This window comes from Aquarana catesbeiana, linkage group LG03 (genome assembly GCF_042186555.1).
Source record: "Aquarana catesbeiana isolate 2022-GZ linkage group LG03, ASM4218655v1, whole genome shotgun sequence".
NCBI classification, from domain to species: Eukaryota; Metazoa; Chordata; class Amphibia; order Anura; family Ranidae; genus Aquarana; species Aquarana catesbeiana.
In genome coordinates this window covers 75984914-76002232 of record NC_133326.1, presented here as the reverse complement: position 1 = coordinate 76002232, position 17319 = coordinate 75984914, and the positions used below count along the sequence as shown (strand labels likewise).

Below are 17319 nucleotides of genomic sequence, written 5' to 3'. Positions count from 1 at the left end.
GGTTTAGTGGTGAATAAACTAAATGGTAACTCCACATTCGTGGAAAAAATAGCAAATTAAAAGAAACTACCTTAGCACACAAGGCATATTGTAATTGAATGTTTTTAAAAATGACCTTTTGTTTTTAAATCTGCAGCTCTGTAGCTTTCTGTAAAATGCAATATGGCTACCTAGAGGTGTTCTGTACACAGATGGTGTACAGAACGCCCCCCCCCCCCCCCAGATATGTCATGTTTCTGCTTGTGTGATTTGGCTTACTAATTTTCCCACAAGTCTGCACTAAGATAGATTTTGGGCATTAACTGCATCAAAAATGTAATTTCTTGGTGAGATACCTCCAAAGGGAAATCACATCTAAAGGGATGCAGACCCTGACACAATAGGGGAGGTAGCACTAATGCCATGAGCCATGGCTCAAAATGTGTTGGCTTTTTTTTTGGTTGTATTTTACCACCTTGTATTAAAGGATGTCTGTTTATGTTGATATACTGGAGTACCGACTTTTTCCTGCATTTATTCAGTGATGCAGACCCTGCCAATTTTCTCTTTAGAGCTCTGCAAGTGCAGCAGCTAATCGATAATCATAAAATCACTCCCATTAGATTAACTTTCCACATAGACGCACACAAACAACTATTATATACTATATACTATACTATATATCTTCCGAATAAAAAAAAAGGTAGGAAACCGCAACAAAGTTTGCTAAAATCGCCCATAGGGGAATATTTTTTTCTCAACACAAGTGGAGTTACTCTTTAAATTAGGTTAGTAGCATAATGCTTTGGGTATGGATGTATGGAAGAAAGTTATTGACCAATACGCAGGTAGGAATACAACATTCAGTGGCTCCCCTGCAGCAAGCAATACATGTGTTAAGCTGGGTTCACACTATTGCGAATTGGATGCGGTTTTCCCTGCATCCAATTCGCATGTCAGGAGATTGTGACTGGCTCTCTATGGAGCCGGTTCACATATCTCTGGGTTTTGCACAGGAATCCTGTGCATTTTCTGGTCCGTTTCAGGTCCGAATTCAGCCAAAAATTCGGGCTGAAATCGGAATTGAAATGGTGAATGGAGAAGCACCGGACCCCTGCTGTGAGCCGCTCCGTGCTGCGGTGTGATTCCAGCCTAAAGCCTCGTACACACCATCAGATTTTCGGACGACCGTTTGTCCGTTTTTTGTGGCATGCTAGTCTCATGTCGAAAGTGAAGAGGTTACTCACTATATATGAAAATTCTCGTACGACAGAATACAACTTCAGAAGTGACGCGTTGAATAGTTTTGTATGTCTAGGGTTGGGAAAATTAAAGATTAATTCCTCGATTAATCGTTAATTTTTTTGATTGATCAAAATTTTTTCAATCGATCAAAATTCTTTTGATCGGTACTCACCTCTCTGCTGGCTTCCGGGGCTTCAGGGAGTTCTGTCGGAGATCGGGTGATGTCACGGACATCATCATCACCGGACTCCTCCCTCCTTCCCCAAGTGCCTCCGTCTGCTAACGAAGAGAAGGGGGGAGGAGTCCGGTGACGTTGATGTCCGTGAATTAATAAATTAAGGAAGACAGATCCTAACGATTTGATTGATCTCACTGGTCAAAGTATTCAGATAAACATCTAAATGTAAATCCTGGAATTGGCTATGAAAATCAACATATCTGAGGGCTTTCCTGGCTGTAAGTCAGTTTGACGATGAACTGACATTGATTGGTTTTCCAGCAATCAAGAAACATTTATGATGAGGGGACTTTTTTTCCAAAGAGCTGACACTTTGCTGTCTCAGCAGGTGATGGATGTCTCTGGCTCTCGATCGGTCCCCCTGATGCACAACGGTGCTATTTAAATAGACTGTAGGGTGACGCCGTAGCCCCGCACACGCTGAGGAAGCTCTGAGGAAGTTCTGATTGAATGTAACGCGTACGGGGGAGGAGCTACGCATGACGACAGCTAACAGTAGTTGGATCTGTATGTGCATTATAATTAATCGAAATTAGTTGATCGATTAAAAAAAAATAGATGAATCGAACACGAAAATTTGAATCAGTAACAGCCCTAATTCTTTCCTTTCTGAGCATGCGTTGTCTTGCTCTTACGATTTTTTTGAACGAAAACCGCACATCCAGCTTTTCTCGGACAAAAAAACTGAATCGGCTGTCAAAAGCACTGTACTAACAATCTAAAAATTCGCCGGACAAAATTTTACTTCCGATTTTTGTATGGTGTGTACGGGCCTTAAGTCTTGGCAGACTTGAGGCTGTGTCAGGCTGGTTGGTTCTATGCATGCTGACCTCCTCACCACAGAGAAAACTGGAACTGGTTACATGAGCCACGGCGGTCACCGGACTAAACTGTTTGAATCATTTGAATTCTTGTAATACTGAAGCATGTAATCTCCACTCCCATTCTCTATCTCCTAATTTCAATTGCATTGAAAGAAATGTGCTGCAGATGGTCTTATTGCCAAGTGATTAAATCACTCGGCTGCATGAGATTAAAATCTCACAAATAGTTTTTCGCTCTGCTGTTGAATGTCATCACAGAGTCTAAATTCTTCACTAGATTGAGTCAGTCAGTGATGTGCAAGATTGATGATTATCTTTCACCTCCTGCGATTCTTATTAGAGCATCATAAACATTCCCAGTAATAATAATCACCATTTCAGATGGCCTTTCTGTTCTTTTTGGTCCAGTAAATCAGGAGGTAAGCAAAGTCTGCATGCAGAGCGAATTCTGGAGGTTTGTTTCCACAGCGGCTCTTTAGCCTTTCTACAAAATAATTTTGATCTACGTGTAAATGTATGATAAATGTTATCCTAGTTTACCGACATCTCTTTTCATTTTCTATATTGTTTTCTAGAAGGAGAAGGTGCAAGACCATCTCGGAACTGTAAGCCATGTCTCTGCCATTCCGAAAAGACTTTGACAAGTACAAGAATATAAATGAGGATGAAATTCTTAACAAACTATCAGAGGATGAATTGAAACAGCTGGAGAACGTCCTGGAGGAACTTGATCCCGAGGTAAGCGTAATCAGCGGGGTAACTTCTGGTGGATAGCAGACATCAAGCTGTACAATGGGATATCTGGAAGACAGAACGTGAATAGAATATGGGAGAAAAAAGGCTGTGCCTTGTTTTAAAGAGCAATTTTAGATAACAACTAAAGCATTCTGCAAGTTTAAAGCAGGCATGACCATTGTTGCATAGTTACATTGGTCCAGCCTGGTACATTGCATACCTGAGGGACCGCTGTGGATGCTGGCAATCACTGTCATAGTAATGCCACGTACACATGATCGGAATTTCCGACAGAAAAAACTTGGATGGTTTTTCAGACGGAATTCCGCTCAAGCTTGCCTTGCATACACACGGTCACACAAAAGTTCTCTGAACTTTCGACCATCAAGAACGCGGTGACGTACAACACTATGACAAGCCGAGAAAACGAAGTTCAATGCTTCCGAGCATGCGTCAGATTGTGTCCGAGCATGCGTGATTTTTTGCACGTTCGAATTGCATACAGACGAACACATTTTCAAATAGGAACTTTTCCTGACCGAAAAATAGAGAACATGCTCTCAATCTTTTGCTGGCTGGAATTCTGCCAGCAAAAGACAGATGGAGCATACACATGGTTGCTTTTTCCGTCAAAAAGCTCTCAACTGAGTTTTGCTGGCGGCATTTCCGATCACGTGTACACGGCATTATAGTTACTACAGTGATAACCATTATCTTCTGGGTTCTGTGCTGAGTGGCTGCCCCACTGCAACCTGACTACAGGGGGTCAGTGGGCTTTTTTTCTTATCCTACTCTATCCAAATCCATAAAAAGAAAGAAAAATTGGTAGATTCTTGCACACATTCAGATTTACACCCGTAAAGGATTCGTGCACCACATACCTCTGTGCTTTCCTTATTAGCATCTCCCTAAATCCCCTTTTTGTCTTATGCAGTGTTACATTATTTTTGTCTGTGTCGGCTTTTAACCTCTTTTACTGTTAGGCTTTGCCCCAACTGGAGTACACAGACTCTGTAATGATCACTTGCACACACAAAATCTGTGCATTCAGAGAACGCACGGATATTGCACACACACAGAGAATGTGCAGCCAATGCACTGAAAGTCGCCCATTTCCTGCCCATGTGTAAGAGAATGCAAAGGCAGCGCACACCCAGTCAGTCAGTGAGCATACAGACATTGCACATGCAAAAAAGGCAAAGACCCTGCACACACAGTCAGAAAAAGCACAGACACTGCAAAAGCACTCCGAGAATGCACAGATACTGCCTGCGGAGTTAGAGACAGTGTGTATGCAGTCAGAGAATGCTCAGACATTGCATATCCAGTCAGAGACAGTACAGAAACTGCACATGCAGTAAGACAATGTAAAGACACTTCATGTACATGGACAGAGAACATACAGGCACTGCACGTATGGACAGAGAACATACAGGCAGGGCCGGCGCTGTCGCTAGGCGAACCAGGCAGCCACCTAGGGCGCACTGCTGCTAAGGGTGCAGCTACGGCTGCTGGTTTCCCTATTAGCCAGGCAGGGGAACATGAGGGGCCGAAGCAGCCATGGCGGACACCTGTCATGGGGGCTGCAGAGGAGGTCAGCAGCAGCTTGGCGTGTGAGTAGGGCAACACCGAGCCAGCTCTGAGGACAGCTGGATGGGTGGAGGAGGAGGAGGCGGCCACCATGTCTCTCCTCAGGATGGAGGTGAAGTTCTTTGCTGGCCATTGCCACGCTATAGACCAGGGGTCTCCAAACATTTCAAGCAAAGAGCCAGTTTACTGTCCTTCAGACTTCTGGGCATGCTGGATGGCTGCTACCGGCTGCACCACGCCGACCACTGGCTGTCCAAGCAACCCCAGAAGCTGAAGCTCATGCTGGAGCAGAAGCTGGCGCTGCTGCTCCGGGGAGTCCGCTCTGACAGTCAACACATAGACGGCTGAAAGCTGTGCAGCCTGACCGGGCAGGACCAGCTTATACTATGTACACCTCATCAATGGGCTGCACCGCTCATCTACATACACTCGCAGCTGTGCAGCTTGGGGGGGTGCTTAAACTGACACCTGCTCTAGATCACTAGGCAGCACCAGTCATCTTTTATTGTGTAATGGCAGCCCATACAAGGGCTCTGTCCCTGCAGCTCCCAGCTGTAAGTTCATACTGGACGGGGGGGCAAGTAGCTGGTCTTGCCTAGGGTGCAAAATAGTCAAGCACAGACCCTACATACAGGCCCTGCATGTGTGGACAGAGAACATACAGGCTCTGCACGTGTGGACAGAGAACATACAGGCCCTGCACGTGTGGAAAGAGAACATACAGGCACTGCACGTGTGGACAGAGAACATACAGGCACTGCACGTGTGGACAGAGAACATACAGGCCCTGCACGTGTGGACAGAGAACATACAGGCCCTGCACGTGTGGACAGAGAACATGCAGGCCCTGCACGTGTGGACAGAGAACATGCAGTAAAGAGAAACTCACTGTACACACAGTCAGAGAAGACACAGACACATGCAGTCAGAGACCATACAGACACTGCACTTAAATCGATTGTAAACGATCACCTTCTAATACAAAACATTCAGGTTAAAATAGAAATGAAAGGCAAAACATTTTTGTATAGATATAAAAAACATTATAAATACTTTTTTTGCCTTTTTTATAAGTGATCATATTCCCTCTATTTTCAGCCGCATAAGAGCTGGGGGAGGAGAAGTAGCACGCACTGAGTTTCCCAGTGAATGGCTGTGCAGCGGGGGCGTGTCAGGACAAGTCTAATCATTGGAGGAGAGCAGGCTGAGTCCCCAGCATAGCTATAGAACTGACCATGGTGTGCTCTCCTGCTTAGTGTGGTTAGTTTTTAATAGAACAGCAGAGGGACTGGCATAAACACCAGAGATTTCACTCAAAGGAAGCAAAATAAAGAGAACAGGAGACATTCTCATACAAGTACATGGTTACAGCAGGCACATATCAGGAATATGAAGTGTTGGGGAAACAAACGCTTTAACGTTTGCTACTCATAAAATACACCTTTCTATATGACAATTTCAAGAAACAAGCATACTTTGCTAGTATATCTTGTATTTGATGAGTTACAGCGAACTCTGAAAAAACCCAAAATGAATGCTTAAGGAAAAGCATTACAAATGTTTACCAGATGTCCTCATTATTTCTGAGAGGGGTTATTTGTCCCAATAAAGGCATTTGTAATGTAGATAAAAACTCACCCAAGCTGTATCGCATGATTGTAGAATGATGAGCTGAATAACGGTGCTCAGGCTTGTTGTGTCCCATAAACATCAAAATAGCAAGAAATGCCGGCAACTCGATTACTTCTTCTTAAATCTTTATTGAGCAATAACAGCAGTGCGACATCTAAAATGCTAACATGTTTCGACCTGAGCCTTCCTCATAGCATACAGGTTTACAATAAAATGAAGTTTATACTGAAAAGATATACATTCCTCCAAAAAATGGGGCGGTACAATCCAATTTAACCACTTGACCACTGGGCACTTAAACCCCCTTCCTAACCAGACCAATTTTCAGCTTTTGGTGCTCTCACATTTTGAATGACAATTACTCAGTTATGCAACACTGTACCTATATGAAATTTTTATCCTTTTTTTCACACAAATAGAGCTTTCTTTTGGTGGTATTTGGTGGTATTTAATCACCGCTGGGTTTTTTTATTTTTTGCACTATAAAAGAAAAAAGACCAAAAATGCTGTAAAAAATGCATTTTTCTTCGTTTCTGTTATAAAATTTTGCAAATTAGTAATTTTTCTTCATATATTTTGGCCAAAATTTATACCGCTACATATCTTTGGTAAAAATAACCCAAATCGTTGTATATTATTTGGACTTTGTGAAAGTTATAGAGTCCACAAGCTATGGTGCCAAGCTCTGAAAATTGATCACACCTGAAGTACTGACGGCCTATCTCGTTTCTTGAGACCCTAACAAGCCAGGAAAGTACAAATACCCCCCAAATTACCCCTTTTTTGGAAAGTAGACATTCCAAAGTATTTGGTAAGAGGCATGGTGAGTTTTTTGAAGTTGTAATTTTTTTCCCAAAATTCTTTGCAAAATCAAGATTTCTCACACACAGCATATGCATAGCACAAATTACACCCCAAAACACATTCTGCTACTCCTCCTGAGTATGGCGATACCACATGTGTGAGACTTTTAAACAGCGTGGCCACATACAGAGGCCCAACATGCAGGGAGCTCCATTAGACGTTCTTGGAGTATAAATTACACATATAATTTCTTGACTACCTCTAATGCCGCGTACACACGAGCGGACTTTACGGCAGACTTTGCCCGGCGGACTTTTCGACGGACTTTACGACGGACTTTTTGAATGAACGGACTTGCCTACACACAATCAACCAAGGCCCGACGAATTCGTACGTGATGACGTACGACCGGACTAAAACAAGGAAGTTCATAGCCAGTAGACAATAGCTGCCCTAGCGTGGCTTTTTGTCCGTCGAACTAGCATACAGACGAGCAGACTTTTCGACTGGACTCGAGTCAGTCGGATAGATTTAAACATGTTTCAAATCTAAGTCCGGCAAACTTTTGAGAAAAAAAAGCCCACTGGAGCCCACACACGATCGAATTGTACGACGGACTCCGGTACGCCGGAAAAGTTTGCCGGAAAGTCCGCTCGTGTGTACACGGCATTACACTTTTGAAGGCCCTAGAACACCAGGACAATGGAAACGCCCCAAAAATTACCCCATTTTGGAAAGAAAACAACCCAATGTATAATCTATGAGGTATAATGAGTCTTTTGAACATGTCATTTTTTTCTACAAGTTTTTGGAAAATGTGTAAAGAAAATGAAAACGCATTTTGTTTTACACAACGTTGTCCATTTACACAATATTTCTAACACATAGCATGTACATACCAAAAATTACACCCCAAAATAGATTCTCCTACTCCTCCTGAGTACGGTGATACCACATGTGTGAGACTTTTCAACAGCCTATCCACATACAGAGGACCAACATGCAGGGAGCACCATCAGGTGTTCTAGGGACATAAGTTTCAAATCTAATTTGGCTACCTATTACACTTTTGTGAGGCACTGTAGTGGCATGGATGTGGCATGGATGATAACTGATGTGGCATGGATGAGCATGAATGTGGATGGATGAGCCGTGGACGTGGATGGCTCAGCATGAATGAATATGGCCGGGTACGGCTGAGTACAGATGAGTATGGCTGGGTATAGATGGGATGGCCGGGTACGACTGAGTACAGATGGGTACGGCTGAGTATGGCTGGGTACGACTGGGTATAGCTGGGTATGGCTGAGTATGGATGGGTATGGCTAATTATGGATGGGGGTGGATGGGATGGCTGCGCATGGATGGATAGATGGTTGAGTATTGCTGAGGATGGATGGCTGAGCATGGATGGATGGATGGATGAGTATGCTGAGGATGGATGGATGAGTATGCTGAGTATGGATGGGTGAGCATGGATGGATGGATGAGTATGCAGAGTATGGATGGGAATGCAGAGTATGGATGGGTATGCTGAGTATGGATGGATGGATGAGTATGCAGAGTATGGATGGGTATGCTGAGTATGGATGGATGGATGGGTATGCAGAGTATGGATGAGTATGCAGAGTATGGATGGGTATGCCGAGTATGGATGGGTATGCCGAGTATGGAAGGATGGATGGATATGCAGAGTATAGATGGGTATGCCGAGTATGGATGGGTTTGCCGAGTATGGATGGGTATGCTGAGGAAGGATGGGTATGCCGAGGATGAATGGGTATGCAGAGTATGGATGGGTATGCAGGGTATGGATGGGTATGCAGAGTATGGATGGATGGGTATGCAGAGTATGGATGCGTATGCAGAGTATGGATGGGTATGCATGGCTGATTATGCAGAGTATGGATGGGTATGCATGGCTGAGTATGCAGAGTATGGATGGGTATGGATGGCTGAGAATGGATGGATGGATTTGTCACTGAGCAGCGCTGTGGGCACTACACATCCACCCCACAGCACTGCTGCCACCGATCTCTCCCCTCTCTGCTCACACTGGACGGAGAGGGGAAAGAGGAACCGATATCACGCCGGTTTGTTTACATGTGATCGCTCCGTCATTTGACGGAGCGATCACATGGTAAACGGCCGCGATCAGCGGCCATTTACCGTGATGAGCCGAGTCCTCAGGACCTGGCGTTCACGGATGTGTTCGGGTGCGCGCCCCAGGGGGCGCGCGAGAGCGGGAAACCTGGGAGGATGTCACTGTACGCCCTCCCAGAGTTATGCAACCGCCCTGTAGCCGTCATTCGGCTATGGGCCGGGTTGTTAAGTGGTTAAAATCAACTAACAAAATCATGTGAGGTTGGCAGAACCAGAGGAGGAGGGGAGGGAAAATGGAAACACAGACTGAAAACTCTAGGGAAGAATTAATACATTGTGGAATCAAATTGTTTTACTTTAAAAACTAATTCACATCCATTCTACTGTTCATTCCACTTGGAAATTGAGTATTCAATATGTGTATCCAGCACACCTCCCGCTGGAGTAGGGTATGGTGTATATCCCCCCCCCCCCCTCCCAACAGATCTTCTCACCTGTTCCAGACCGCAAAAAGAAAAAGACTCCAGATTACCACCAGGAATTGTTCTAAAGTGTTTAGACACATTTGAAATATTTTTAGCATTGCTATTAAGTGTCATTGTAGTGTTCTGATATTCTAATACGTAGGTTGCGAATAGTGCATTCCACATACTGTACTCTACAAGTACTACAATCAATTTGACAAACAGTCCTCTTTGAATTACAATTTATAAAACTTTTAACTGGATATGTTCTACCTGTTGAAAAAGAAATGACAGACTTTCTTTTTCTGTGTCTTTTACACTGTTTGCAGGTGTTATAACCACAGGGATAAGAGCCTACTGCCCCTAACCATGGAATGGAAGGGGGAGCGGAGTGGAATAAAGAGGGGAAAAGCATTGTACTTAAAGTAGGAGATTTCTTACAAAAAAAATTGCAAGTGTTTAATGATAGAGACAATCTGGTTATATTGTTGTGAGTAAGTGGTCACAACGTGAACACCTCCCCTCCCATGGGACCGTGTCCTCTTACTGGTGGCAGAGGAGTTCCCCATCAGATCACCACGATCTCTATTTTCTTCCAACCTTCTGCCTCTATCTATCAAGTGTCTGCTATATCCCCGTTCTTTCAACCTACTGGAAACAATGTTACATTCTTTAACAAAATCCTCATGAGAGGAACAATTTCTCCTTGCTCTAATGAACTCACCTGTTGGCAATGCCCGTACCGTATGGGCTGGATAACAACTCGATGCCAGTGGCAGTGAGTTACCTGCACATTGTTTTCTATAAGTTTTGGTAGAGACCATTCCACTATCCACACATCCCACCAAAGTCAAATCCAAATAATCAATGCTGACCGAATCTGGAGTGGTGGTAAACTCCAAACTCAAATGATTGGTATTGAGATAAGCCAAAAATGAATCCAATACATGGGCTGGCCGCTTCCACACAAAGATCAAATCATCTAGAAAGCGACAATACCAATCAATGACTCTTCCACATGGGTTATGTTGGGAGAAAAAAGAAATCTCCTCCCACCAACCCATGTAGAAATTGTCAGAGAAGGGGAAAATTTTGAGCCCATCGAGGCGCCACGACACTGTAAATAATATTATTTAGAGTCAAACATGAAATAATTGTATTTTAGCAGGAATGCTATGGCCATGCACAGAAATTCACACACCTCCCGCTTATAACAACTATAACATGTAAGGTGATATTTAACAGCTTGGAATGCGAAATGGTATGGTATGCAGGAGTACAGTGCTTTAACATCCATTGTGATCCAACAACTATTGGACGACCATTTTATCTCATGTGTATGTGTCAGTAAATGTCCTGTATCTCTAAGATAACCAGGTAGGCGTTTGACCAAGGGTTGTCAACCCATTCGCTGAGTCTTTCTAATGGGGATACAATACCCACTACTATTGGGCATCCCTGTACAGGGGATTGCTGCGTGTGCACCTTTGGAAGGTGGTGAAAAATTGGGGTCACAGGTTTATCTGTAAATAAGAAATCAAGTTGCCGGCATTTCTTGCTATAAAGGCATTTGTAGGCATTTGCAAGCATCAAGATAGGGGTGATTAACTTGGTGGTATTGAGTGTTTTAAATGAGTTGTGCCTCAGTCCGAACTGTATTTAAGGCCTTTCTAGCCCACATTTAATGCAAAATGAAAAGAGAAGTTCACATAGGGTTGCCCACACAGTGGTCTAAGCTTCAAAAGCAAGCAGTCAACTGGAAAAATAGAAAATCACCTGATTACGCTTCAACAGCACTGCTGCTCTTGTCAGGTTACTTCAGACCCATCTCTCTGGCTCTATTGGCTCACTCGGTCTTTTGGCTGATGGGCCCACTCCGGGCTTCTAGATAGAGTTCTCCCAGCACTAGTAGCTCTCTTGCTCTTTCAGAGCCTTAAAGTTTCTCTACAGCCCCCTGGACTCGTAAGCTGCCTTGGCTTTCTCGGTCTCCACAGATTCGTGCAGCTGTCCTGATTCTCCCAGTCTTGTGGCAAGGAATCCCCCCAACATGGGGTGCAGTCTCTTGGAAGGAACACACAGCATTCTCCTAACAGGTCTCTTTCTCCAAAATAGGAGCCCTGAGTTATCAGGCATTGCTTATGATGAGCATGCACACCTGTGCACTCACACAGCCTGCAGGTCTCCAGTAAGAATTGAAGGCTCCATCCCACCCGAATCACCTGAAGCTTTCAAGCTCCAGTTCCTTATCCAGGACTACATCTCCCGATCTCCTTTTAAAACCAGTGCTCTGGAGCTTTGCACTCTGCCTAATGCCGTGTACACACGGGCGGACTTTTCGGCATCAAAGGTCCGACGGTCTTTCCGACGGACTTTTGATGGACTACCGACGGACTTTCAAACGAACTGACTTGGCTACACACGATGACACCAAAGTCCAACGGATTCGTACATGATGACGTACGACCGGACTAAAATAAGGAAGTTCATAGCCAGTAGCCAATAGCTACCCTAGTGTCGGCTTTCATCCATCGGACTAGCATACAGACGAGCGGATTTCTCTATAGTAACTGGGTCTGGCGGAAAGATTTGAAACATGTTCCAAATCTAAAGTCTGTCTGATTTTCGACCGAAAAAGTTCGCTGAAGGTCCACTAAAGCCCACACATGGTCGGATTGTCCGATGGAATCGTTCCTTCGGACCAGTCTGGTTGAAAAGTCCGCCCGTGTGTACACGGCATTAGTGTGAATCCTGTGTCATTCCTATATCCATTACCTACACACACATAGTAGCAGGGCCTTGCACTATCACAGGAATACTCCATATACATTCTGATTTTACGTTGCCAGGGGAGACGTTTATTGAATATTTCCACAATATTATTTTGAATACCATGCCATCTCATAACATGGAGAGTTATTCTTGTAACTGGGGCTTTTATTGTCAGAGAATAGGTGCCCCACTAACATTTGTGGGAGTGGCCAGAAATGGGCAGTGCCAATCAAGTCACTGTTGCTTCATGCCATATGACTTGTAGTGTTGCACGTTCACCGCTTTGCTCAATTTAGGGAAAATAGGGCCTGGAGGTACACTGAAGAGAAAGTGGGAGTTGCATAAGACCCATCATTGGTGTTCGAGAGCGTAATAGTTACCTCCAACTTTGGTATTACTGGGATTAATAGTTACCTTCAACATTGGTGTCAGTGGAACTAATAGTAACTTCAAGAATTGGTGTCAGTGGTTACAGTAAAAACCTCCAGCATTGGTGTCAGTGGTATTAACTGTTACCACAGTACGTTTTTACAGCTGCTGTTAGGGGCGTCTGACGTTTTTTTTTTAAACTGCCTCTAAACACCCCTCCATGTTAGCCTATGTGTCCATACACACATAAACTTTCAGAGGAGTTTGGAGGCATAAGCGTTTAGGGGCAGTAGAAAAAAACCACAGCCTGTGCGTCCAGGAGCAGAGGCTGTTAAGCTGTAGAAAAACGCCCAAAAGCGCTGTTAAACGCTGTAATGAGCGTTTAACCACGTTTGGCGTTTTTATGCATTTTTACATTATAGGGAGTGTTTAACTGAAAAAAAGCTAAAAAAATGCCAAAAAATGCGGACGTCCTGTGTGCATGAGGCCTTAAGAGCAGAACTCCAGACATATAGTTACATAGTAGGTGAGGTTGAAAAAAAGACACAAGTTCATCAAGTCCAACCTATGTATGTGATTATATGTCACTATTATCTTGTATATCCCTGTATGTTGTGGTCGTTCAGGTGCTTATTTAATAGTTTTTTTTAAACTATCAATGCCCGCCGCTGACACCATCACCTGTGGAAGGGAATTCCACATCCTTGCCGCTCTTACAATAAAGAACTCTCTATGTAGTTTAAGGTTAAACCTCTTTTCTTCTAATTTTATTGAGTGGCCATGTGTCTTGTTAAACTCCCTTTCGCGAAAAAGTTTTATCCCTATTGTGGGGTCACCAGTACGGTATTTGTAAATGAGGGGGATCATATGCCCCCTCAATCATATCCTCCCTCAAGCATCTCTTCTCCAGAGAGAATAAGTTCAGTGCTCGCAACCTTTCTTCATAACTAATATCCTCCAGATGTGGCCGGACCAGAGTCTTGTAGAGTGGGAGAATTATTGCTTTATCTCTGGAGTTGATCCCCTTTTTAATGCATGCCGATATTGTTTGCTTTTTTAGCAGCAGCTTTGCATTGCATGCAATTGCATCTACTAGGACCCCCAGGTCCTTTTCCATCCTAGATTCTCCCAGAGGTTCTACCCCTAGTGTATAGATTGCATTCATATTTTTGACACCCAAATGCATTATTTTACATATTTCTACATTGAACCTCATTTGCCATGTAGTTGCCCACCCCATTCATTTGTTCAGATTTTTTTGCAAGGTTTCCACATCCTGCGGAGAAGTTATTGCCCTGCTTAACTCAGTATCGCCCGCAAATACAGAGATTGAACTGTTTACCCCATCCTCCAGGTTGTTTATGAACAAATTAAATAGGATTGGCCCCAGCACAGAACCCTGGGGGACCCCACTACCCACCCTTGACCATTCCGAGTACTCCCCATTTATCACCACCCTCTGAACTCGCCCTTGTAGCCAGTTTTCAATCCATGTACTCACCCTATGGTCCATGCCAACGGACCTTATTTTGTACAGTAAACGTTTATGGGGAACTGTGTCAAATGCTTTTGCAAAATCCAGATACACCACGTCTACGGGCTTTCCTTTATCTACATGGCAACTCACATCCTCATCCATGTACTCACCCTATGGTCCATGCCAACAGACCTTATTTTGTACAGTAAACGTTTATGGGGAACTGTGTCAAATGCTTTTGCAAAATCCAGATACACCACGTCTACGGGCTTTCCTTTATCTACATGGCAACTCACATCCTCATAGAAGGTTAATAGATTGGTTTGGCAAGAACGATTCTTCATGAATCCATGCTGATTACTGCTAATGATACCGTTTTCATTACTAAAATCTTGTATATAGTCCCTTATCATCCCCTCCAAGAGCTTGCATACTATTGATGTTAGGCTAACTGGTCTGTACTTCCCAGAGATGTATTTTGGGCCCTTTTTAAATATTGGTGCTACGTTGGCTTTTCTCCAATCCGCTGGTACCATTCCAGTCAGTAGACTGTCAGTAAAAATTAGGAACAGTGGTCTGGCAATTACTTGACTGAGTTCCCTAAGTACCCTCGGGTGCAAGTGATCCAGTCCCAGTGATTTATTAATGTTAAGTTTCCCAAGTTTAATTCTAATTCTGTCCTCTGTTAGCAATGAGGGTGCTTCCTGTGATGTGTCACGAGGATAAACACTGCAGTTTTGGTTACCAAAGACCCCGATTCCCTCGTGAAGACTGAGGAGAAGAATAAATTCAATACCTTCGCCATCTCCCCATCCTTTGTAACCAGATGTCCTTCCTCATTCTTTATGGGGCCAATATGGTCTGTCCACTTATTTAAAATGTCTGGGGTGCAAACAATAGTTACCTCTCTAGAGGTGTATGACATCCCAAGTCTCACAGTACTTCCAACTGCTGCAGATATGAGAGCTGCAACTCTCATACAGGGATGGCCAGTGTCATTTACACATTCTGTTCTCCCCTTGAAAATTCACAGAACGCCATGCAAAAAATGTAAAAAATGACCTTGAACAGCATTTTGTAGTGAATCAGAATGAAATATCATAGAAAACCTGAATTGAGGCTGTAATAGGACTTGGAATTTTAAAATGGGGTACTAGAACTGAAGATGCTAAAGCACCAAGATTTGGAGCGCTAAGGATTGATGGGGTTGCATGAGAGCGTTATGTTAATGAAATGTAAATGGCAGGGCTGTAGTGGGTTGCTGCACAGGTAAAGACAGAAAAAACAGATTAGTGGCGAGGGGAAGGCAAAGAATATATGAGGCAGTGTGGAAATAGAGGCACTAAACAGAGAAAAAGTGTCAAACTCATTAAAAATGGCATGCAGGAAGGAATGTGCGGAGAGATTGGGGAGAAAGATATAGTATAACCTTGTGCAGAGCTATAGCAAAACATCACTCAGATCCCAGTGGGACAGATATAAATGGTAAAAGAGGGGATGAATCAATAAAATAAACAGTGGGAGTGACAGTGACAGTAACATTAGTGAAATGACTTGACATATAGCAAAGAGTGATGGTGTGGAATTGGGAAAGGTGTGCAGGGATAATTGAGCTGCAGGAGTGGGCTACTGTATGTGGATCTGAGGAACTGGAAGGACTATGCACTAAAGCCTCGTACACACGGTACGATTGTTGGCCGACCGAGCTTCTGATTTTTGTCAAAAGGGCGTGTGCCAGGATCTTGTCTTGCTACCAATGGTACGCAAATTGTCGTTTAACAAACACGAACGTAGTGACGTACTACTACGAATTTCAGCTCTTTCAGCTCTTGAGCTACACCCTTTGGGCCCCTTCTGCTAATTTCGTGTTTGGTGAGCATTGATTCCGAGCATGCGTGTTTGTACTTTCGACTTTTGTGTGAAGGATTTGTGTACTAACCATCCGAAAATCTGATGTGGAGCTGTCGTTTGACAAAAATTTACTAGCCTGTCATCCAATTTTGGCAGAAAATTGGAAAACAGTTGTTGAAAAGAGCGTACTAACGGAAAGAACTTCGGACAACAGCCTGTCAAACGACAATCCCCTTCTGATTTTTGTAACATGTGTACAAGGCTTTAGGCCCGGTTCACACTGATGCGACGATTGCTCCAACTTTGGAGCACTTGCCACATCAGAAGTTGGAGCCCAGCTGGACCCCATTCTGTGCAATGGAACTATTGGTGCCAAAGACACATTGCAGTACTAAAAACAATATCAAAGAAATTCAGAATGCCTAAAGTGTTATACTTGTGTGTCCATGAAGTGAGAATATATTCAAATGATCAATGTAAGAAAAAGTTAAAATAAACTCTCATTAGGAAATAGCAGGTGATGTATTTCAAGTGATCTCTCACTTTCAGTGTGACAAAAACCCAGTACGACTTCCACCAGTGCCAGAAAAACGCACTCACCAGATGGAGTTGCTGTCTAGAATTAAAATGTGATAAGATCCAGGACCTCAGAGGTATGTAGTCAACATCCGCTCCCACTTTACACTCTTATCCGAATTATAGGACCTTCTTTCAGAATGTATCAGGGTATATGGATCATGACCAGAAAGATTTATTTTTCATAGTAAAAACAACTCAATGGGTCCCATCCAAAGCAATAAGTCACCAATGACAAAAAAGAGAAACTCTCACGGTGATGTATTTATTGGAGAACTTGCATATAAATACAAACATAAAACCAAATGTGCAAAGAGCACTTACATAAAAAGCCGCCAATCCAGACAGGAAAAATGGCGACCAGGACCTCAAGTGGAAAACATTATGTGTAAGTAGTAGGCTATTGCAGAGTGGCGGCCAGGACCTCAAGCATTGTATAGTAGTAAACCTCTACAGCTGTTTCGCACACACACGCATCATCAGTAGTATAAATGGCTGAATTCGCATCGCATTCGGACCAAACTCGCACAGGACCCTTTTTTTGGTCGGCAGCAGAATTGGATCGCATGGGTATTTACACCGATGCGATCCGAATCCTGTCCGAATTTGCAGATCGCACTGTGATATGCAAACTGTTTTTGGAGTGTCATTAACTTTTAATTG

The 17319-nt window shown here is 43.5% G+C and overlaps 1 protein-coding gene across 2 annotated transcripts in view; it reads left to right on the top strand.

Annotated features, from left to right (window-relative positions):
- The window catches only part of LOC141131434 (tropomodulin-2-like), a 150538-nt gene that overhangs the window by 44625 nt on the left and 88594 nt on the right, over positions 1-17319 (top strand). For both annotated transcript variants that reach the window (XM_073618712.1, XM_073618713.1), the window contains one exon: positions 2862-3024. In XM_073618712.1, the coding sequence (XP_073474813.1) occupies positions 2899-3024 (126 nt within the window). In that variant the 5' untranslated portion in view covers positions 2862-2898. The remainder of the gene's footprint in view (positions 1-2861; positions 3025-17319) is intronic.